This window comes from Spermophilus citellus (assembly GCF_964194105.1).
Source record: "Spermophilus citellus genome assembly, chromosome: 15".
NCBI lineage: Eukaryota > Metazoa > Chordata > Mammalia > Rodentia > Sciuridae > Spermophilus > Spermophilus citellus.
Window position 1 is genome coordinate 67277415 of NC_138195.1, and position 22112 is coordinate 67299526.

General features: G+C 45.6%; 2 protein-coding genes across 13 annotated transcripts in view; one reads left to right on the plus strand and one right to left on the minus strand.

Moving 5' to 3' along the window:
• The first annotated feature begins 15 nt into the window (after positions 1-15).
• On the plus strand, positions 16-20140 carry ZDHHC16 (zDHHC palmitoyltransferase 16). 11 transcript variants are annotated; one of them, XM_081268573.1, is made up of 14 exons: positions 16-223; positions 2367-2421; positions 3568-3815; positions 3994-4188; positions 4329-4417; positions 4808-4836; positions 5522-5655; positions 5795-5842; positions 6646-6731; positions 6842-6937; positions 7577-7700; positions 7910-7980; positions 10417-10466; positions 11250-11369. In XM_081268573.1, the coding sequence occupies exons 1-14, from the start codon at positions 65-67 to the stop codon at positions 11261-11263; spliced, it is 1398 nt and encodes a 465-aa protein (XP_081124699.1). In that variant the 5' UTR covers positions 16-64; the 3' UTR covers positions 11264-11369. The 11 variants fall into 11 exon arrangements, with proteins under 11 accessions (XP_081124699.1, XP_081124700.1, XP_081124695.1 ...); XM_081268574.1 differs by lacking the exons at positions 10417-10466; positions 11250-11369 and adding an exon at positions 20022-20140 and having other exon boundaries at positions 17-223; XM_081268569.1 differs by lacking the exons at positions 10417-10466; positions 11250-11369 and adding an exon at positions 8634-9308 and having other exon boundaries at positions 19-223.
• The window catches only part of MMS19 (MMS19 homolog, cytosolic iron-sulfur assembly component), a gene marked incomplete at its 5' end in the record, with an annotated part of 29387 nt that continues 16810 nt past the window's right edge, over positions 9536-22112 (minus strand). Inside the window, 23 exons of one of the 2 annotated variants that reach the window (XM_081268568.1) lie at positions 9536-9855; positions 9935-10035; positions 10452-10511; positions 10589-10753; positions 10878-10960; positions 11259-11445; positions 11595-11651; positions 11781-11881; positions 12633-12759; positions 12964-13032; positions 13185-13287; positions 13678-13777; positions 14727-14882; positions 16277-16426; positions 16534-16631; positions 16979-17060; positions 17257-17382; positions 17683-17761; positions 18026-18180; positions 18429-18567; positions 19126-19203; positions 19594-19668; positions 20069-20155. In XM_081268568.1, the coding sequence (XP_081124694.1) occupies positions 9828-9855; positions 9935-10035; positions 10452-10511; positions 10589-10753; positions 10878-10960; positions 11259-11445; positions 11595-11651; positions 11781-11881; positions 12633-12759; positions 12964-13032; positions 13185-13287; positions 13678-13777; positions 14727-14882; positions 16277-16426; positions 16534-16631; positions 16979-17060; positions 17257-17382; positions 17683-17761; positions 18026-18180; positions 18429-18567; positions 19126-19203; positions 19594-19668; positions 20069-20155 (2406 nt within the window). In that variant the 3' untranslated portion in view covers positions 9536-9827. Of the gene's footprint in view, positions 9856-9934; positions 10036-10451; positions 10512-10588; positions 10754-10877; positions 10961-11258; positions 11446-11594; positions 11652-11780; positions 11882-12632; positions 12760-12963; positions 13033-13184; positions 13288-13677; positions 13778-14726; positions 14883-16276; positions 16427-16533; positions 16635-16978; positions 17061-17256; positions 17383-17682; positions 17762-18025; positions 18181-18428; positions 18568-19125; positions 19204-19593; positions 19669-20068; positions 20156-22112 lie in introns of both variants that reach the window. The other variant, XM_081268567.1, reaches the window with a different exon arrangement.

The window sequence follows — 22112 nt, forward strand, 5'->3', positions numbered from 1 at the left end:
CAGGTTGCTCCGGGAAAAAAATCGGAGGTGGAACTTCGAGGTTTCAGGGCACGCGCTTGCGCTCATGGTTGAGGATGGGCTGGCGGCGGGTCCGGGTCCGCTTACTGGCGCTGTGGGTGACGGGCAATGGTGGGTCGGATTGAACCGGGCCTGGCCCGGGCGCCGAGCTGGAGGGGGTGGTGGTGAGCGGCCGCAGAGGCTGCGGTGTTCAATTTGGCTGCAGGTAAGGAGAAGTCGCGGCCCTTGCTTCCCATCCTTGTCCATTTTTCTAGGGTCGGGCCCTGTCCCAGGGCCTTGATGTGAGTCCGGGTTCCTGCTCACTGCGCTCCCCGCCCTGCAGGGCCGTGCCCTCCTCTGGCAGAGCATACCCTCCCGGCTTCTGTGAGGCGCAAAGCCGGAAAGAGGTCCGCCAACCCTACTTGCCCATTTCACAGGTTTGGAAACTCAGATCCAGGGACAGGGTTTGACTTGTTCAAAGGCTCAAAGATAATTCGAGGTAGAGCCCAAGCCGGAACCAAAGTTTTTTGGCCATCTGTCCTTTGCAGTTTGACATCACTGCCCTTTTTTAAGACATAGAACATTTTCCTGGGTTTTGTATCTGCAGCTTTCAGTCCTGCATTGGATCCTCCAGTTGTGAGGGCCCCTTCTTAAGTGCATGCATTACTTCTTTTTTTAAAGCTGGCAAACCAGAAGGGATGTCTGCATATGAATGAAATACTGCGCTTTACTGAAGTCTGACATCTCTTACTTGAGATTGTAAACAACTTGAGAGCAGCATCTTAGTCTATTTGAAATTTGCGACGACTCTGATCTATTTTGTCTAAATTCTGGCTGTTCTGGAATCTGTACCTCCTTATCCCCCCCCCCTTTTTTTTGTGTGCCAATCGGTTTTTCCCTAGGGAAACAGATGGTGATTTAGAGCTCAGGGATGAGAGGAGTGTTGTGGCCTGCAGTCTCTAATCTGGTGGCAGACGGCCACCATGGCCTGTGGGTACTACTGAGGAATGGGACTAGTCAAGAGTTTATCTTGGTATGAGAGTAGAAATGTGCTTTTCTATTTCCTTCCCTGTTCACTCTGAGCTCACAACCCCCCATCCCAACACATAATTTTTTTGTTTGCTTTATTTCAATTTCCTGAAATGAAACCTGTTTCATTTGTGGCCCATGGATAACATCTTTTCCCTGGCATCCCCATGCCTCCGGTGTCTCAGTAGCTAAAAGTGAGAGGAAGGGCCCTGGGTTCATATTTTGTTCAACCAAATTTGACTTGTGTTTCTTCATCTGCAAGCTTTCTGTTCACTTGTTTGGGTTGACTTCTTGTTAGACTTGTTTTCTAAAATGTCTTTTAGCTCTTTTTTGTGCTGTGATTCTAATTACGGTTTCTATTTTCTTTATTTTACTTTCTCTCTTCTTTATTAATCAGGAAGAATGTTAGCAGCAGACACTTTATTTAGTGTTATCACATTTCAGGAATGACCTTGCTGATGTTTGTAGAACAGATAGATATCTGACCAGGCTTTCCACTTCTGCAACCCTCCAGGTCGTTAATTTAACAACTATTTGAGTATTTTCATGAACCAGGTATTGTGCTAAGTACTTTATAAACTTTTCATTTATACTTTACCAAATATATGTGTGTGAATACACACAAACAGACTCGTATATTTATAAAGGGTTAGAGCTAGAAGGGATCTTACCATTTAATCTTACCTCCTCATTGAATGAGAACACAATGTTATTAAATTCCAGCAGGGATCAATGATTTGCCTAAGATCACAGAACTACTTAGGGGCAGAATTGAACTCTAAGTAGTTAGGGTTTGGGAAGATGAGAGTTGCTAAATCTAGTCTTTGGGGTAGACATTCATGTAGAGCTCAGGAATTCAGGAAGTGGTTGAGAAGAATCTGAAAAGTAGAGAATCTAACAAGGATAATTTTTATTTTTTTAGACTACTAGTGGTGGCTTTGAGGTAGAATATGATTCCTATTGATTACATATGAGGAATGTATCTGATAGGTATGCCGTTGTTTCAGAAAGTATTTTAGCAACTAGGAAATTCTCCATTATCTGTAGCAAGGAAGAGTACAGTGGTGTGGACAATCTAAAAGTCACCTAGATTTGTTGTGGGGCAGTTGTCCTGTTCTATTCTTACATTTAATTGTGGCTGTCTACTGTTTTGAAAATTCATGCTTTAGCCAAATCATGGTTCCAAACAATAGGCATCCAAATCTGAGCTTACTGGTTTTCCTCTTTTCTACACTTCCTTTTAATTTTCTTATCTTCCTAGGAGGTGATGGGAATGGCCAGTTTCTTTATCCTGGTGCATTGGGTAGGTCCTCCTAAATTGTCTTTCTCTCCTTTTGTAGGCCTTGTCTGCTGGGTTTCTTTTCTCTGTAAGGCTTACATGGCATGTAGGAGGAGGTAATTATTTTTTCTTTGAAAGATCTTCTATGGGGATGAGCCAGAGTGCAAAGAGAATACATTGCTCTAGTTACTGAATTGAAACCATCCCCATAGCACAGCAGCCTCCTCCAGTTTCTGCTGGGTTTTGAGCTGCCTGTTAAATAAGTCAGTGGAGTTGTTAAGGACAAAGCAGCTCTCCCTGGCTGCTCTAGGGGAAAATCAGATAATTTCTTTTCTGGTAAGAGTTAATCTGCAGAATTGAGACTGTTATGGAAAAAGTCTGGTAGAACATCTGTGTCCTGGTCATTGCCTGGGCAGTGAGCTCCTATGCTGTGGATGAGGTGGAGAGTGCCAACGGATGGAGGCTCTTGCACAGCTGGGAAAGTTGGTTGGGAAGTTTGGGGCCAAGGGCAGCAGCTGCAGAGAAGGTCCTTTTGTGTCTTACTAGTGCATCAGGGAAGACTTGTCACTGAGAGGGCAGCCCTAAGGTTTTCATGAACCACCAGCATGGAGATCCCTCCCACAGCTGTGTCTCCAGCCTTGGTTCTGTTGCTCTGAATACCTGAAGTTGTTCTGGCTGCTGTACCCTTGGGGTAGGGCTGGAAGTGGAATTGGAGACAAAGCATCTTATGTCATTTGAGGGTTGGCTGTCTTGACAGGAGACAGTAATCTCCTGCTACCAGGTTGAGTCTCCTGGCCTGGAAAATCAGCCTAGAGGGAGTAGGAAAAAGTATCTTTTACCAAGACAGTATCAAGGCAAATCTATGTGTAGGATTCATATGCTATATACTTGGTGGTCAGGGCAGGCAGGAGGCCTTGGGAAACTTCTGCCACAGTGTTCTTTGTGATGCCACCTTTCTCTCCCTTACTCTAATACCATGACCCCTTTAGTTTAAGTGGATTTGCTGTGCATCCCTGTGGCGTAATATAAATACAATTTATGCAGGTTCAGAACCTCCAGTCCCTCTTTCTGGTTAGGACATGAGCACTGGACATTCCATAGAAAAATGAAGTGCCATTCGTATTCCTCACAGCTCGTGACTGGCCTAGCTGGGTCTTAGTCTTAGGTGTTTGCCCTCTGAGCTGGTGCTCAGGGCCTTCCCAATGGTTGGGGAGGGAGGGATAGGACTCACACTGGATCCTTACAATGGTATCCTCTCCTAGGAGCCATGAGGGGTCAGCGGAGCCTGCTGCTGGGCCCAGCCCGCCTCTGTCTGCGTCTGCTTCTGCTCCTGGGTTACAGGCGCCGCTGCCCACCTCTGCTCCGGGGCCTGGTACAGCGCTGGCGCTATGGCAAGGTCTGCCTGCGCTCCTTGCTCTATAACTCCTTTGGGGGTGGTGATACTGCTGTCGATGCTGCCTTTGAGCCTGTCTACTGGCTGGTGGACAACGTGATCCGCTGGTTTGGGGTGGTAAGTGATGCCTAGGAGCAGGAAAATGAATGTTTTGGGGGGAGCAGAGAGACGTGTCTCTCACTGATAGACCCGCATTAGGTTCTGGAGGCCAGCCCTCTATCCCTAGAGAAATTCCTGAGTCTCCTCTGGGTGTAGCGTTCTTACTGTGTCTACCTGACCTCACTGGTGTTGGCAGGTGTTCGTGGTGCTGGTGATAGTGCTGACGGGCTCCATCGTGGCCATCGCCTACTTGTGTGTCCTGCCTCTCATCCTTCAAACCTACTCGGTGCCACGACTCTGCTGGCATTTCTTCTACAGTCACTGGAATCTGATTCTCATCGTTTTCCATTACTACCAGGCCATCACCACTCCACCTGGGTACCCACCCCAGGTGGGTTCCGCTGGGGGGAGGGGAGGTATGGGCAGAGTTGCAGCTATCTGAGCCAGTCTCAGGAGTGGGAGAGTGTCATGGAATATTTTGAGGCATAGAAATGGTGCTGCCATAGTGGTCATGATGCTCTTTCTTCACAGGGCAGGAATGACATTGCCACAGTCTCCATCTGTAAGAAGTGTATTTATCCCAAACCTGCCCGAACACACCACTGCAGCATCTGCAATAGGTTGGTCTTGGCTTTGTTCTTTATGAATCCCAGCAGTGACTCTCTTGCTGTGGCCCTAGGGCAAAACCTGACTTACGAGTTTGCTAAGACATGTATCAAGCATCCATCTCCTCCCAGGCAACATTCTCTTATTTCCTGAAACATAGTCGTTAGGAAGGTTCTGAGTTAGGCATTACTACTACTTGTGGAAACTGAGACTCAAGAGAGATTACTTTGTCCAGTATCACATAGCCAATAAGTTATAGAGCTGGGTTTGAAGCAAAGCCTGGCTGTCTTCAAAGTCTGTGCCCTCTCCACCTCAGCAGGATGCTGGCCCTTGTAGGAAAGGATTGGTACTGACATCTCAAGAACCATGGCCACCTAAACAGAGCCTGTGTCCCTCCCTCACAGGTGTGTGCTGAAGATGGACCATCACTGCCGTATCCTTTTGCTTTCTTCTGCCTGAGGCTGACTTCTTTAGTTCCAGAGCACTATACAGGGTTAATGGCCACATGCTTAAGACTTCACCGTGCAGAGAACACTGGGCTCATGAGAAGTTAGTAGAAAAGACATTGTGGGGGTTGATCATCTCTTGTGGGGCACAGGAGGCTCATAGGCTCTCTGGGATGGATTCTCTGGGTGCAAGGAATCTTTTTTTTTTTTGGTGGTGCTGGGGATTGAACCCAGGGCCTTGTGCATGGGAGGCAAGCACTTTTGCCAACTGAGCTATATCCCCAGCCCGAGCAAGGGATCTTCCATCAGGTTTCTTTTGTAGGCTGTTATGCTAATAGCTGTTGGGAGGAAAGTGATGCCAGGGCTTCTCTGGCTGTCCCCTGGGGGTACCAAATAGAACCATGGGGTCCCCTTCTGTTGTCCCATACAGATGTCCAGTTAACCCTAGTGAGGTTAAAGTATTGGCAGATTCATTTTCATGATTCTCTGGGGTACTGGAGTGCTCTGAAAAGCTTGTGAGACTTTGACCTGAACCTTAGGAAATAATCCCATATTTTCTTGCCTTTGGAAAATAGTTCTTGCTTGGTTGATGCTGTCTTTAACCAAGTTTGAACCAGAGGCCTGGACACCACTGAAATTGTTTGATCTTGTCCTTAATCATCCCCCCACCAGCCTGGCTAAATAACTGTGTGGGCCACTATAACCATCGGTACTTCTTCTCTTTCTGCTTTTTCATGACTCTGGGCTGTGTCTACTGCAGCTATGGAAGTTGGGACCTTTTCCGGGAGGCTTATGCTGCCATTGAGGTGAGCCTACGGTTAGGAGCAGGGTGACTCAATGGTGCAGTGTTTCAGGGTGTGAGCCTGTCCCTAAGGAATGGGACTGGTAGCACCCCCACCCCAGGGCCTTAAAGAGTATAACCAGCACTGTTTTCCATCCCCTTAGAAAATGAAACAGCTCGACAAGAACAAACTGCAGGCGGTTGCCAACCAGGTGGGCTGTCCCCACCCCACTGCCTCCTGCTGCTCAGGCCAGGAACATAGAGCTCTCAGACAGCTGGGCCTGCTACTTTAGTTGTAGGGGCTTGTTGAGCCTCAGTAGGCTGAATCAGGGATGTTTAGGGAGGCTGCAATAGGTGGACTAAGTAGCTTGGGGCAAGCTGGAAGTGTCTGGGATGTGACAGTTTTTGACTATCCCATCATCACCTCTTTGGGCTGTCTTGGTGATGGCCTGAGCAGCAAGGAGCCTGTGTTAGTCTGTGTAATGGGGTTCCAGGGGACAGACATCAAGCTGGTCCATCTGCATCTGGGTAATCCCCACTCTGTGCTTCTTAGAACTCCTTATTCTGAGCACATCCTGGGCTTATATGCTGTACCTCTGCTGCCCTTCTCAGTTCTTAATGATTCTTTCCTCTCCAATTAGTGAATGCCAGTTATGGGTCTGGTCTCCTTTCTTGGGGATACAGCCACATAAAGGAGTTATGGCTGTGGAATGGAGTGGTTTCCCCTGGAGCTCCGTTCATGTTGTCAACCTAAAGGCCCAGGGTCAGCTCTCCTCCTGTGCTTTTCCATCTTGTCCAGACCTCCCCTGCCCAGCCCAGTGTTTGTCCATGTGTTGGTGCCACCAGGTTTGGTCCACTCCTTTGCCTGCTGTCCTGACCCTTGTGTAGCTTTATTCTTCATTTTTTCTGCCTGGGTTTGGAATACTTCCTGCATATAGGTGCTGGGGGCTTTGGTGGCAGTTGATAGAGACCAACCGAGCAAAAGGAGCCAGGCTTTTCTTTTTTCTTTTTCTAGACTTATCACCAGACCCCACCACCCACCTTCTCCTTTCGGGAAAGGATAACTCACAAGAGCCTTGTCTACCTCTGGTTCCTGTGCAGGTATTTAACTCAGTTTTGATAGTTTTAAGGGTAGGGCAGCTTTAGAAAAACCTTTTTAAGTGCCCAAATGCAGGCAGGAACCCATCCTGAATGACCTGCCTCTGTTCTAGTCTAATTGAGGTTGGCAGAGTCAGCACTTTTCTTCAGCATTTTGGGGCAGGGAACACTCAGGACATGAGCACTGCTGTTTACCAAGCACTAAGGATGTAAGCATGCTTGTTATTTATTATGTGCCAAGGTAAGTTAAACTTATTTATTCCTGGTAGTAACTATCTAAAGGGTAGGTGACTGCATTTTATAGATTTATAGAATGAAGTGATGTGTTCCTTGATACATGGCTAGGAGTGCTAGAGCTGGAATACAAATTTCATGTCACCCTTATCTTATCCCCCAGTGTTTTTGCTACCCTTCACTGTCTCCCAAGCATGAGTTTTTAGGAAATATAGAATGTTGTCTCAATAGACTTATTTTTCCCCCTTCCTTTCCACATGACTTATTTTCAGCCTACACTGATACATTTTTTAATTTTATTTTTTTAGTATTAGGGATGGAATCTGGGGCCTCACAAATGCTACAGAGGTGCTCCAATGAGCTACATCCCCAGCCCTTTTAAAATTTTGAGACAGGGTGGCCTTGAACTTGTGATACCCCTTCCTCAGCCTCCTCCTGAGTAGATGGGAGCCTGATGTTCTTTATAGATATGGTGAAAGTACAAGTTAATCTAGGAAGTATGCCAGGAGATAAGAAAAACGAGGCAGAGAGGTTGCTAAAAATCATTGTGTAGCTCAACTTCAGACCTACATCCAATGGCCCTAATTTCCACCAATCTTTGTCCATTTTCTTAGTTCTGTGGCACTTGCCCTGGGTGCCCTAACCATATGGCATGCTGTTCTCATCAGCCGGGGTGAGACTAGCATCGAAAGGCACATCAACAAAAAGGAAAGACATCGACTACAGGCGAAGGGCAGAGTGAGTGGGGTTGAGGGCTTGGGTGGGCAGGAAGGTAACTGAACCTGTATCCTGGAAGCAGAGGACATGGTCAGGGACAACTCTGTAACTATAACATACACCAGAACTTACTTACCTGGGCTTCAATTTAGCCAAAATTGTCTCCAAAATGAGAAGGGGATTATAAAGAAGAGGTCTGTAGAAATGTTTTTTCTTTTCCTTGGCTCTAGGTATTTAGGAATCCTTACAACTATGGCTGTCTGGACAACTGGAAGGTATTCCTGGGTGTGGACACAGGAAGGTAAAGTAAGAGATCAGTGCTGCCCAAAGAACTCTGTGATGAGAAAGATGGCCTCTACCTGGGAATACTTAGAATGTGGATAGTGCCACTGAAGGATTTTAATTGGATTTCATTTTCATGAGTTTAAATAGCCACATGTCCCTCTGTCTTTGTAGTTCTAAACTGTAGGAGTAAAGAACATTGCTTTCATTTAAGACAGAGGGGCTTGGGGCTCAAACCACGGCTTAAGGAGCAGATCAGGTTTAAGATGACTACACTAAAATCCTGAAAAACGTAGTATGTAGTAGTTGCCAATCACTTTTCATTTGTAGGCAGTGTCTGGAGTCCTGAGGCAATAAACAAAGCTAGCTCTCTCAACCCTAGAGACAAGGGGAAGTCATTCTTCAAACTGAATTACCGAGGCAGTAACAACCCATCACAATGTCAGTTCTTTCCTTCCTCCCTTTCTCATCTTTATTATACTCCTGCCTAACACTGTGCTTGCAGAGGCCCCTTAGAATAGCTCAAAACCTCAAAAGGCCTTCAAAGGCCCAGAAGGCAGAGGAAATTAGGACTCTTATTACCTTTGTGTGTGATGTATGCTTGCTGAAAAATAAATAGAAAGGACACCAGGAGCTTTTGGAACTCAGAAACATTTCTGTCTTCTCTTGTAGGCACTGGCTTACCCGTGTGCTGTTACCTTCTAGTCACTTGCCCCATGGGAATGGAATGAGCTGGGACCCCCCTCCCTGGGTGACTGTTCACTCAGCCTCTGTGATGGCGGTGTGAGCTGGGTTGTGCCAGCCACACTTGAGTATTTGTTCTGCTGCCTACACTGTCTCAAGGGCCTCCAAGGGCAGCTTTCCTTGGAACCCTTCATCAAAAGGAGCCAGTGGGCCTGCCTTAAGGTACTATGCAGGAACAACTGAAGGACCAACCTGGCCAGGACAGAAGCAAGACACAATGTGGAGAAATCCTAGGACTAAAATCCCTTTACTCAGGCAAATAAGTTCCAGCCCCAGCCTAGGGGTCAGGCAGCTAGCTACCTGTCCGGTGCTGATCTGATATTCTCCATGTCACAGCACTGGGGCTGGCCATCACCTCTCCCACTTGTTGTTTGGGGAAACACCTGAAGGGTACATCTGGGATCCTAACTTCTTAATGGGGCAAAGACAACAGGCCTGCTGCTGAGGTCAGAGTCACTGCCACTTCTCACATGCTAATGAAGGGAACAAAAATAAAGGTGTTTGATTTGTAAAAGTATATGGTTTTCAACTCTTTGCCTAGTTCTAGGGCAGGGAAGGGTGGGGGAAGTCAGGGTCAGGGCCTAGTGAGTAGATATTCTGCTCACACCTTCATTGCCCTTACTTAGAGGGGTTGGATGCCCTGCAGAATTCTTGACTAACCCTTAAACATCACTGTGCCACCTCTGGCTATGTGCTACTGAGGCATATGTGGGGTGAGGGGGACTATCTCTGATAGTTAGCACCATTACCAAAAGAAACCTTTATTCTCCAGCAGGTACACACGCGTTCACTATCATCCACTATCCCTGGTCTTCAGGGTCACAGTCATCTGCACTCACTCCTCAGCAGCATAGCTCCCTTTTCCTGACATGAGATACAACAGAAGGGCCCCACAACCCAAGATCTTCCTTCAAAAACAAGTAGACTTGCTCAATTAATTCACGAATCCTTTAGAAATTAGGACTCTGGTTTTTCTTGTATAGCCATGTAGCAGAGGCCCAGCGCTTGTGCTGTGTCTGTGGGAAAGGCGGGCAGAGGCTAGTATTCTTGCCTTGGGCAAGATGGCTTGAGTTAGTAATTCCAGGTTAGATTGTCAGAAGAGTCTAGGCCAGAAATAAGGGCTCAGCTGCCAGGGCTCCCCAGCAGAAACCTGTAAGCATAAACAAAATCGGCAGCATCAGCAGTAAGGCTCGTTTTGGTCCCATTTCTCCCCATGACCTAGAACTCACCACTCTCCCCTGGCTGACACAGCTTCCTTTCGCACTAGTCTCTTCTTATCATCCAGGGGTTTGGCCAATGCCCGGATCACCTGTGGTTTATATGGTAGCAGCTGTGGAGTCAGAGGAGATAATCTTAGCCAAGGTCAAACTTAGCAACCAGAAGAGCTGCTTCTCTGGCTTTGTATAACTAATATTCAAAAAGAGCAGAATATATCCTATCCGTTTTTAATGGGAGAGATTGAACCAAGGGCCTCACATGTGCTAAGCACATGCAATATATCCTACTCTTTTTTAGTGATTCTAGAGGATGCCAAGTGGCAGGATGGCCATTCTATTTATTGGGTGATCAGTATTTTTTAGATTCATTTTGGCCCCAAGGGAAAAAAAATCTGTGCTTATCTGTACCTTGTAGTTCATATCTTAACCACACAGCAGGGTGGCTAATCTCACTTGATAAAGGCAAAGAGGTACTTCCCTGGTTCTTGTAAGAGGTTCCCAGGCCAGGGAGGACAACGGAGATACTCACCACAGGAGTGGGCAGGTGAGTGAGAGCATGCATACACTGCAGCGCAGCGATCCGGACAGCCTGGAACACAATCATACAGAGATGAGGGAGACCTGAGGAGAGATGAAGTACCACAGAGGTGCTAGGGCTCAACGCACCATGGAAGGGCTGGAACTGAGGTTCAGAAACTTGGTGACCAGGGTTTCAACATGAAGACTCATGACTTGGGGTGCTTCCAGTAGAAGAGGCTGAAGGCAGCTGAGGGTAGACAGCTGGACCACAGAGTCGGGGCACGATAGGGCCTCCAACAGCAAGGAAAGAAGCTAAGAGGCAACAGAAAAAGTGGGGTGACCACATTGTGATGATCTTTGTTCTCTTCCCCTTTCTGGCCCAGGCTATGGGAGAAAAGCTTTGTCTCTTGCTTAGAGGCTGATTATAGAAACTTACTGTGGGCAGCTCTGGCAAAAGCACAGGCTTGGGCAATCTGTTGAGTACATGGGACAGACCCTTCAGGTAGTTTGGCTTCACATCTGTAAAAAAAAAAAAAATGGAGAAGCTTGGGGAGAAACAGGCTTAGATAGTCATTCAAGAACTCAACTCCAATCTCTGAGAAAGCTGGGATTTCAGCATACAAAAGGAGAAGGAAAACAAACCACTCAAGCTCAGATTAAAGGAAAAAGTGGGGCAAGAATCGGGAAGTTTAGTAGTTTTCTGGGTATAGAACATAGCACAACTCTAAAGAAGCGCTTGGGTCCTAAATTATTTTAGAGTGTTCCCAAGTGAAACAGAGGTCTATATATCTGGGGGCCTGCCTTTCAGATTTCTTACCTTGAGGAGCAGTGTGGAAGCCTTGGACCAAAGCAGGCACATTATCTGTGAAGAAACGTTGACGGAACATGATCCGCACATCAGCGTGGCCGGCTCGAGTCAGCACATCAGTACAGTCAGACATGAGCAGAGAAAACCCATCAGCTGCTGCTGGGCCTAGTTCTGGGTCACTCAGGAGGCCCATAAGCTAGAGAAAAGAGAATCTCTGAGGTACATCAGGGATGAAGAACCTTAAATGCCAAGGAGGAGGATGGAAGTGGTTTCCAGGAGCAACAGGGTTAAGAGGGTTCCTATTTAAGTCTGAGTTCTCCTGTGTCCCAGAAAGGAAGGACTTACCCGGGCAGTAAGGCAGGAACTGAGAGGATGGTATCTGAGTACTAGGGCCTTTGTTACCTGTAATATGAGAGACAAAGTCAAACCCCAGAACCTGGAGGTAGCTGCTTATGGCTCAGGGTCATCAGGGACATTTTATTTAACCAAATAACTGCCTATATCCAGCCAGAATTGATTCCACCTCCTTACCCAGAGCAGCAGTGTGAAGGCCTGACTGCGTGAAGGCTTGGAGCCCAGGCCATTTTCCACTGTGTCCACAGCCAGCTGGAGGAATTCATCGAGCTGCTGCCCTAAAAAGGAAACAGGACATGCTGATGCAATGGCAGCACTTTTTCCTTTAATGATGAGAACGTAAGTCATTTAAGTGCAGAATACCCAAGAAACCGTATCAATATCATTTCATCTGGAGAAAAAATAAGACACTAGCATGAGAGCCTGGTATAGTCCATTCAACACAGGGATGCTGGCATTGGAGAAGAGAAGGTTGTCTACTCCCAATAAAGACTTCTCTGTGAGTGCCACTGTAGAACCCTGTAATGCTTTGTCTAGCTTCTCCTCTAGAGTCTTGTCCCAAGATCTGGTGACAGTGTTTGAGTAGGGGCAGCCCTGTTATGTTACTAATAAGCTCTTTTTTTTTTTTTTTTTTTTTTTTGAGGTTCTGAGTATTAAACCCAGAAGTGCTTTACTATGGAGCCTACACCCACCAGCCCTTTATTTTGAGACAGGATCTCACTAAGTTGCCCTGGCTGGCCTCGAACCTGAGATCCTGTCTCAGGCTTCGGAGAAGTGCCACCACACGCAGCTAGCAAGCTCTTCCTCTTATCACTGAGTTACATCCCCAGCTCTTTAATTTTGTATGTTGAGGCAGGGTCTCACTGAGTTGCTTAGCCCCTTGCTAAATTTCTGAGGCTGGCTTTGAACTTATGATCTTCCTGCTTCATTCTCCCGAACTGCTTGGATTACAGGTGTGTGACACTGCACCTGGCAGCAAGCCCCCTTTTTAAAGGTTTGAGGAGGCTCCCAACCCAGGCTCACTAATACCTGCAGGATGTTTGTTGAGGAGTCCTGCAAAACACTTGGCAGCAGCAGTGGAGGAGAAGGGGCAGCCATGGCAGCAGCTCAGCTCCAAAAGCTCCCGCATGAGTTGGTTCAGCTGAGGGATTTCCACCTACAGAAAACCTGGCCATGTAACGGACCCAGAAAACACTTGAACTCCAAAAGATACCTAGTAAGAAGTGCCAGCAGGGATTGGCAGAAGGATAGATGATAACTAAATTCTTTAGTGGGGGAAGTAAAAAATCAGCTTGGCCTGGGGCAAATTTCAGCCCAGGTCACCCCAAGATCCAACTCCCCAAATGTTGTACTAACTTACATTTCGTGGCAGGGAGCAGACGAAGGCCATCAGCAGTGCAATCAGCCGTCTCTGCCCTGAGGAGCCATCCTATAAGGGAAAAAAAAGCTGTTTCAGGCCTGTCCTGCCAGCAGTAGGCTTGTCTGTTCCTATACCCACTCTAGATCAGCCCTACAAGAAGAAGTTTGAAGGATACAAATCCCAAGATTCTCCCTCATCTGATCCATCAGACTGTCTTTTACCTGGAACGGCTGGAATCTGCTTGGGAAGCTGTTTTCAGGCAGAAAGGAGGTGTTGCCATCCAAGAAGAGGGGCACAATGCGGGTGACACTCTGGGCAGCTAATCTGGGGGGCAGAGTACAGGTGTTATCAAGGAACTAGGATTCTAAACAGCCCTTCCCTCCACAGCAGTGCCTTTCCAACTGGGGTTCTCATTAGGATCACTGAGCCAATGGTGCAGGCTAGGATCATTATGTATTTGACAAATATTAATTTGGCACATATTATATGCTTGGAAACATTCCCTTTGAGACTGCTGTGATAGAGCAGTGAGCGAAACAGACCAAATCTCTACTCTATTATAGCTTAGACTCTAGTAAGGAACTCAATGTATAGTTTTAAAAACGTTCTACAGGCGATTTTGCAACTAAGAATACTGCCTATGGCTTGCCCACCCCTATAGTCCATGGTGTTAAAAACCCATTCTTTAGCTTTATCAGCAAAACTTATACTCACTCAGGGCTCAGGTGGGTGGTGGCAGTGCCAATGACAGACACCATGGCGGCCAAGACTACTTCTTCCAACAGCACTTTTCTTAGAACTGAGGGCTCCTTCTCTGCAAAAACAAAACACCAAAACATATACATAGAATCAAAAGGCCTTGACTGGTTCAGAAATCCAAAATGATTAATTCCTGTCCTTGTCACAATGAGCTTGACTCAAGCCACAAAGCAGCAGTTCTCAATCTGTCCTCTAGTACTGTGGCCTTGAGAATCAGCAAGGCACCAGAAACAGATGGAGCTCTTGGGAGCACTGTGCCTAGTCCTTAGGCACAATGGGAAAGAGGATATTAATATGAACATTCTTTTTTTTTTTTAGAGAGAGAGAGAGAGGGAGAGAGAGGAGAGAGAATTTTAATATTTATTTTTCAGTTATCGGCGGACACAACATCTTTGTTTGTATGTGGTGCTGAGGATCGAACCCGGGCCGCACGCATGCCAGGCGATTGCGCTACCGCTTGAGCCACATCCCCAGCCCCTGAACATTCTTAATATTAGACCTAGAAATGCTGGTCTTTTAAAAAATTTTAAAACAACCTGAATTTATTTTTATAGGTCCTTATGTATACCAGCTATCATACACTGAACACTAGTTGTGCAACTGGGCATCACACATTATCTTCCTTAATCCTTACCAACTACTGTGTGATATAGATATTACTATCCCCATAATATCAATTAAAAAAATAAGGTATGCATTTTTTTTGAGGTGCTAGGAACTGAACCTAGGGTTTCACAAATGCTAGGCAAATGCTCTAATGATGAGCTATATCTCCAGCCTGGTATGAATCCTTTCGAACACTACTAAATCTAGTGGATCCTGGTTTCTGCCATTGATCATGTTTAGCACCCTTTCCTCTGAAGTAAAATCTCACTTGGACAAAAGATTCAAAGTAAACCTGATGGAACAAATGCAGTATCATTAATACTCAGTGGGTGGCAGTGCTATCCAATAATAGTGGAAGGCAGAATTCTGACAGGATGAGGAGAGGTGGAGAAAATTACCTGGCATGGAAGCCTGCACAGTCAGGGCAAGCAGGCAAGGTACAGTGGTTTCATGGAAATACCAGCAGCTCTCGGGGTCCTGCTGGCATTTTTCTGCCACCTGCTGGAGACTCTGGCAGATAGCAATGACTTCAGTGGATCCTGCAACCACATTCCCTGGTGGGGAGAAAGTCAGTGTTGTCTAAGGTTTTCTGAAAAACACATTAGGTATTTCTGATACAGCAGATGAAATAACAGTCAAAGACAATGATTAGAAGAAAGTGTCTTATTTAAGAGCCCAGTTATTAGCTTTTTTCTCTATTCTGACTTTAAAGTGAGACCTGCTCTGTGCCAAATCTGCAGCAGAAGTATTCACTTACTGTCTTCCCTTTGTTTTCATAACAATTCTAGAAGTATCACTTCCTCCACTTTACAGAGGTGGATATGGAGCCTCAATGAAATTATCAGTGTTTTTTCCAGGGTCACAGGAAGTACAGAGTCAGGAATCAGACCCAGGTCACAGTGTGAGTCTACTGTTCTTGTCTCTACCTAAAAGCTGCTGAATCCACCCACAAGGGCTGGACAGTCCAAAGCAGAGAACTGATTAGTGAGGACTCAGGGTGACAGTGAATAGATTCCTATTAGCAACAGCTATGATTACTTTGGCCATGAGGGTACCTGAGTTACCTGGGGATTCAGCTCAAAAGCAGATTTTCATCAGTTAGGGCCTGAAACTACATTTTTAGTGAGTTCCTAGATGACACCCAGGCTGTTGGTTGACCATATTAAGCACCATGCACTTGAAAGTCACTTGATAACTCTTTACAGTTGCTATTTTACAAGTCCTAACACTACTCAAGAGACTGATTCAATTGTAGTAAGGTACCTGTAATTTTTTTTTTTAAGTTCACCACATCCAGAGAAAGACAAATACTGTGTTTTTTTGTTTTTATTTATTTTTTCTTAAGTTGTAGATGGACACATTTATTTTTTATGTGGTGCTGAGGGTCAAATCCAGTGCCTCACACATGCTAGGTCTGCACTCTACTACTGAACTACAACCGCAGTCCCTAAATACTGTTTTGAATAGTGGTTACCAGAGAGTGGGAAGGGTATGGGGGTGGGGAATGAAGAGGTGATAGTTAATGAGTACAGGGAATGCTGCTGGATAGGAGAAATAACTTCTAATGTTCAACAGTACAGTCGGGTAACTATGGCTGATAATGATTAATTGGAAAAAATTTTTTTCAGTGCTATGGATCAAACCTAGGGTACCTCACTTAGTTGAATATTTCAAAATAGCAAATAGTGAGGATTTTGAATGTTCTCAATGCAAAGAAATGATAAATGTGAGGTGACAGACCCTCCAATCAGTCTCATCTGATCATTACATAGTATATACACAGATTTAAATATCATACAATTACTATATATCAATTTTTTAAAAGAAGTTTACCATGTCACTCACAGTACAGCTACAATTAGAATCACTGCCTGAGAGGTGTCGACTTCAAACCCTGGCTGCAGGTCCCCATTTCATCCAGTTCCTGGTGATTATTCCTGGTACCTACCTTTGTTCACCTGCCAGAGATGCTGCAGCAGCAAAGGCAGCGTCTCCTTGACAATGCTGGGATGTGTTGAAACAGCTGACAAAGCTTGCAGACAGCGCAAATGCTGGGAACATTTGGTGGGCTCATCCCCTATAGCCAAATCTGACTCCCCTGAAAGCAATCCAGGAGACAAGATTTTACTGTGTGATGGTAGCAAGTATGAAGGCCCCCAAAGCCTTGCTCTGAAGGGCTGGTCACAAAATATTAGCCATACCTACCTCTGTGCAGCTCCTCAGCAAGCTTGGGTATCAGGTGGCTGCTAAAGGCCACAGGGTAGAGAGCAGCCAGGGCTCCTGATGCTTCCAGTGCTGCCAACCTACTGGGGCCAGAGCAGATAAGTATTAGCTGAGTCTTGGCCTACTGTTCTCTCACCAATGCCTGCCAACAAGCAGATCTAGGAATGTGGGCTCCCAAGGCCACCTTGCTAAAGAGCAGGACTCAAATACCTACACCACTGAGTTGGACAGGGCTTCTTAATGCCCAAGAAAAGAGAGAGCAGTCCCACATCTCTCCAACCGGTTAGCAGCCAAGCCAAACACAGAGCCCACCTTCCCTAAGGAGAGACAAGGGTCAGAAGCACAGAGCCCTGGTCCTTGCTGCATCTGTTGCTGCCATACAGAGGCAGGGAACAGCGTGCTCTACCTCACTGCTTTAGATTCTTACCAACTTTGGGAATCCTCCTCTAGGAAGCTCAGTCTGTACAGGTGACCCACCACCAGCTCCAAGTCTCCAGAAGATAGGAGACCTGTGATTAGAAGGGGACATGAGTCTCACCTTTCTTCCCCTGCAGCCACTACAACCCTTCCAAAAATCCTACTGGAAATCCCAAATCAACTAGTGTTGCAGGGAGAACAGGAAATGAAAACTGTTCTTCATTTAAGATAGAAAATCACCAGGAGGGGGGCCATACATATATCTTCTCTCTTTTCCCTATGATGTACCTGGCTGGGCACCCAAGACTGTGAGTGTACGGATGCCAACAAGTTGAAGCTGAATGCTGGGGTCTGTTAAGGCCATGAACACCAGTGAGCAAAGTTGGTCCTTGAAGCCACTCAGAGGCCTTTCATCTAGGGAGAGACAGAGGCCAGGTTAGAAGGAAACCCTAATTCCATATCACTGACTCAGCACTATGTACTCATACTCTGAAAAGACAATTCAGAACAGATTTTAAGGGCTTAATCTATTAGGCATCCAGGAATACACTGGAAAAATAAATAGGTCTCATCCATTCAGTGTTCTCTTGTGCTACAGCCTTAGAACAGGACTGCTGTTCTAGACTGTCTCTGTATAGCAATCTGCCCTGCTATCCTTTATAGGCTGCAGATTTCATCAGCCTTCAAGATACCTCAACTGGAAGGTGACCTCACCTTTGTCCTCATAGTTCCATTTCTGCTGCAGCTTCAAGAAACCCAGGATCATTTCAAGGATTGTCCGTCGCTGGTTGCTCTGCAATGTATTAGAGTACTAGAGTCAAAAAATATTTTAAAGGATTTCAATCCTGCTACTCTGGAAAAGGGGGAAATTATCCTTTTATGTAAGACTTGAGTCAGTGAAGAGTGAATAAGGGAATGAACAGCGGCTAATGGGAGCAAAACCCCAGATCCCTTTGGGCCCAAGCTAATGTTTTGGTGTCTCTCTCAGAGTCTCTGAGAAAGGGATCCTGGCATGTTGGTCCAATCATCTCCCTCCCGCAAGACTGTACCCCCTTACCTGACTGTGCTTGTGGAACTGATCCATCAGTAGAGGCAGCACGCTGCTGGTGATGTGGTCACAGGCCCGAGCAGATGCACCTGCGGCTGCCTGCAACAGCTTGGCACTAGGCCACACCAGTTTCATATCTGGTTCACACAGATGGTGCCTGCAGTCTAGAGAGGCAGCAATCACAGACCTGGGGAGTAGGCCAAATGTTGCCTCCTGCCCCTAAAGTCCATGGAGGTTGAAAAGTGAGACCTAGAACAGTTTGCTAGCAGTTACCAAACTGTCTTTAATTCAAATTAGGGCTGCAGTGCCAAATCACTGAACATTGGGGGATGCACATGAATGGTCATTGGCCCTTGAGAAATGTCATCTCTATTATGCTCACTCCCCTTTCTGGCTGTCATGATCTCATTACCCTGTAGAATGTTGCTAAGGAAGGAGTCGAGGAGGTCCTCAGCATCAGCCCTCAGCACAGAGCAAGACAAACACGTCGTCAGGGAGAGGAGGGCTGCCAGGCCCTCTGTCTCCACCCGCTCACTTGCCGTCTGGAACACCTGTCAGGGAGGGATCCCATGGCTACTGAGGTGAGCCTGCACCAGATGAGACCCCACCCATCCCCTGTATATTTCTTTGGGGGTAGAGTATTGAGAACTTTAAGGGCACAGCAATGGAAATGGAACACTTCAATGGTGTCTTCACTGATTATCCTCACCAATTCCTTAGTCCCAATAGGATTATTACACATACTTTTTAAGAAACAGAATGCCAAAACTGTGTAGTGGCTATGGGGATCCACCATCTAAAATCTCTTTCTTTCCCTCACTATTCAGTATGGTATCCACCCCACAACCCATACTCTTTGACATTAGAGGACAGGAAGTGGACATAGTGAAAAGGTGATCGTGTGCCCTCATCATGCAACTGGCTCATGCATAGGAATTCTCTCCCTTGTTACTCAGACTAGAGAGTAGACCTTGCTTGCCTGCTGAGTAACCAGGACTAGTACCCTGATACTGGGGACAACAGGAAAAGAGGACAGTGGGGATTATTTCCCTTCATGCCTGACAGCTGGAATTCATAATAGTAAGTTTAGCTAAGTAAGTAACACTCACCTCTCTACGGATAGAAGCCCAAAGGCTAGGGAGGAAGTCCTTCAGTTCTTTCTGTCCATATACAGTACAGCAAGCATTCTACCAAGGAAATAGCAGGCATCAGCTACCCACACATTCAGATGTCCTGAGATACAGGCACCTTGGCACAATGGCACATAAACGAGTCTGGTTCCCAGCAGAATGTTGTAATAGTCCTACCCAGGACCCAGAAAAAAGAGGAACTCAACCTGACTTATGAAAAAGAAGCATAAAGAGGAAGCCCTGGTGAGATTTTCCTCACCACTCAGTTACTACAGGATGAGACAATATGCATCTGAGGGCTTTAAGTGATCACATAGGCCCAAATCCTGTGTATACAACTTTTGAGGCCTATGAACTGTTCTCTGGTTGTCCAAGAATCTCTTTATCTTTTAGTACCTCTATTTGGTCTAAAGGGATCTAGATTCTGTAAGGAGAAAAGTCACTCACCAGAGTCTGCAGAGAATCCAGCTTGGCACTCAGAATTTCAGAATCTACCTTCTCAATCAGCAGGGGGAGTAGGAACTGTAGGAGAGAACTTAAAGCTGAAATAGGTAGTGTCTCAAGTTCAACTATGTACTTACTGCCACCAGTCTCAAGGGACATCAAGGAGCTATACTCAAGTTAGGAGTAATGATTGTAAGCTAACCTTCCTGCTAAGCAGGCCATACTCCCCGTTACCTGAAAAATGGGCAAGTTGGCAGAGCTGGAGGATTTCAAAAAACAGCACCATCTAGAGATGGAATTACTATTCTAAGGGATGAGATGGTTAAGTTTTTTATAATGAAGGTCTGAATTTACTTGCCATACAAGACATCTGCAGGATGCCATACCCTAAAATCTTTCTTTTTCTCCATGTTTCACTATTCTTTCTTCAGACTTCTTTTGGCAGACACTATGTACCCAATTCCTGGCTAAGACCTACCTCTGCAAATCGTGGTGTAGAAGCCAGCACAGCTCGAAGACTGAGGATAAGATCTTCTCTCTGGATACCATGGGGATCATTAGGTGGCTGGAAAGGAGAAAGGCCATGCGTTTGTATAATTTTTCAGACCACCTTTGGACACAAAGGCTCGAATCTGGCAAACCTGCACAACAGGTGATGTGGTCACAGGTCTAGTCTAGCAGGATAAGAATATATGAGGCCTCAGCAAGAAAATATGCTTGCTCTTATGTGTCCCTTGGAGTTTTTTGTCTTTTAGGCATTTATTTTTGATCTGGTCACACATTTTCTATCTGATCTATCATTTTACCACTCATAGATAAGCACCCATAGCTTTCTGGGAATTGGTTTCTTCTCTGCACCTATATTAATATTACAATGTGTTAGTATACACTGGTTCTCTATAAATAAATATGATTGCTAGCCAAGGATGGTGGCACATGCCTTTAATCCTCCCAGCTGAGGCAGGAGGATTCCAAGTTTGAGGCTGGCCTGGGCACCTTAGTGAGATTCTATCTCAAAATTTAAAAAAAAAAGGGGCTGGACAAGCCAAGGAATACCAAGGACTAACTACATCACCAGTTGATGGGGGAGAGGCAAGGAAGGATTCTTCCCTGCAGGTGCCAACACCTTGATTTTGGACATCTGGCCTCTAGAACTGTGAGAGTATAAGTTTCCATTATTTAAACTTAAAAGGCAGGTGGGGTCTGGGAATATAGCTCAGTGGTAGGACACTTGCCTAGCTGAGGCCCTGGGTTTTATCCCCAGTACTGGGAAAAAAAGAAACACAACAAAAAAATGTGACTCCTCTGTATATACAGTCTATAATCTATTTCCTCAGTTAATATATTAATAAGAACATTTTAAATGGTATTATTCTTACATAACATGTTTTAGTGGTGGATACTATTTCATTGTGTGGTTCAGACACAGTTTATATAAATAACAATTATCTGACAGACATTTCTGTTTCTTCACCCTATAAAAACTTGTAACTCTGACAACATAAGCATATATAGTTTCTGTGTCAAGATGGCAGATCTGAAAACATTGAATCAGATTTTCTTTTCTCCTTTGAAAACTACACAAAAAATACAATCTTTAAAAGGGATCTTCTTTTGTTGAGGACCTAAGGCTGTTGTAGATAACAAGGGAAAAGCCATCAGCAATAAAATTTTAGAAGCTGAAAAGCAAATAGATATGAAGAAAATGACTTAACAGACCTAAGACAACAGAATCCCAGGTAGACTTTGGGCAAGCTAAATCACTACCCATACATACACAGCACAGTCCTCAAAAGGCTTTGGGACTGCAGTTCCAGGAACCTCTGGAATTGGGAGTGTGGCTAGAGAAGCAGCCTGACTTTCTAGACTGACTTCTAGCTCCTCATTAAAGGTAGCAGAATCTGAGGTTTAATTTTCTGGAGCAGGGGTCTTTAATCTCAGTGCTGCACCAAGAGATGGGGGTCTAAGTGATAGGTACTGAGTGCTGGTACTCTCAGCTCCCTCTGCTTGTAATCAGACCTATCCTGATAGGCAGACCTAAGGTCTTTTTTGAGAAGTACTGGACTAGCCCCCAAAAAATAATATTTGGGGAGTTCTTCAACTTTCCAGGTAAGCCATTCTATGATGAAGCTCACACTTAATAAGTACACTTATAACCCTCTATTAGAAACACGTAAAAACTCCCAAGAACTTGCCTCCAGAATAAAGTGAAAAAAAGGACTAGGGATGTAGTTCAGTGGTAGAGCACTTGCTTAGCATATGGGGAATTAAAAACAAAAAAACAAAAAGAACAAAAAACCTGGTAGCCAAAGCAGGATCTTTCAAGATTTCAAAGGCATAAAGTTGTTCTGAAGTAGAAAGGTCACTGATTATGGAAGATATGAAAATAATTTCAGGGGGCTGGGGATGTGGCTCAAGCGGTAGCACGCTCGCCTGGCATGCGTGCGGCCCGGGTTTGATCCTCAGCACCACATACCAACAAAGATGTTGTGTCCGTCGAGAACTAAAAAATAAATATTAAA

Excerpts from the sequence above, each read along its gene's own strand:
- ZDHHC16 (XM_081268569.1), top strand. The coding sequence starts at position 65 with ATGGTTGAGGATGGGCTGGCGGCGGGTCCGGGTCCGCTTACTGGCGCT. Across the intron at positions 4,189-4,328 it reads CACCTGGGTACCCACCCCAG|GGCAGGAATGACATTGCCAC; the intron begins GTGGGTTCCGCT and ends CTTTCTTCACAG. Across the intron at positions 4,837-5,521 it reads GAAGATGGACCATCACTGCC|CCTGGCTAAATAACTGTGTG; the intron begins GTATCCTTTTGC and ends TCCCCCCACCAG.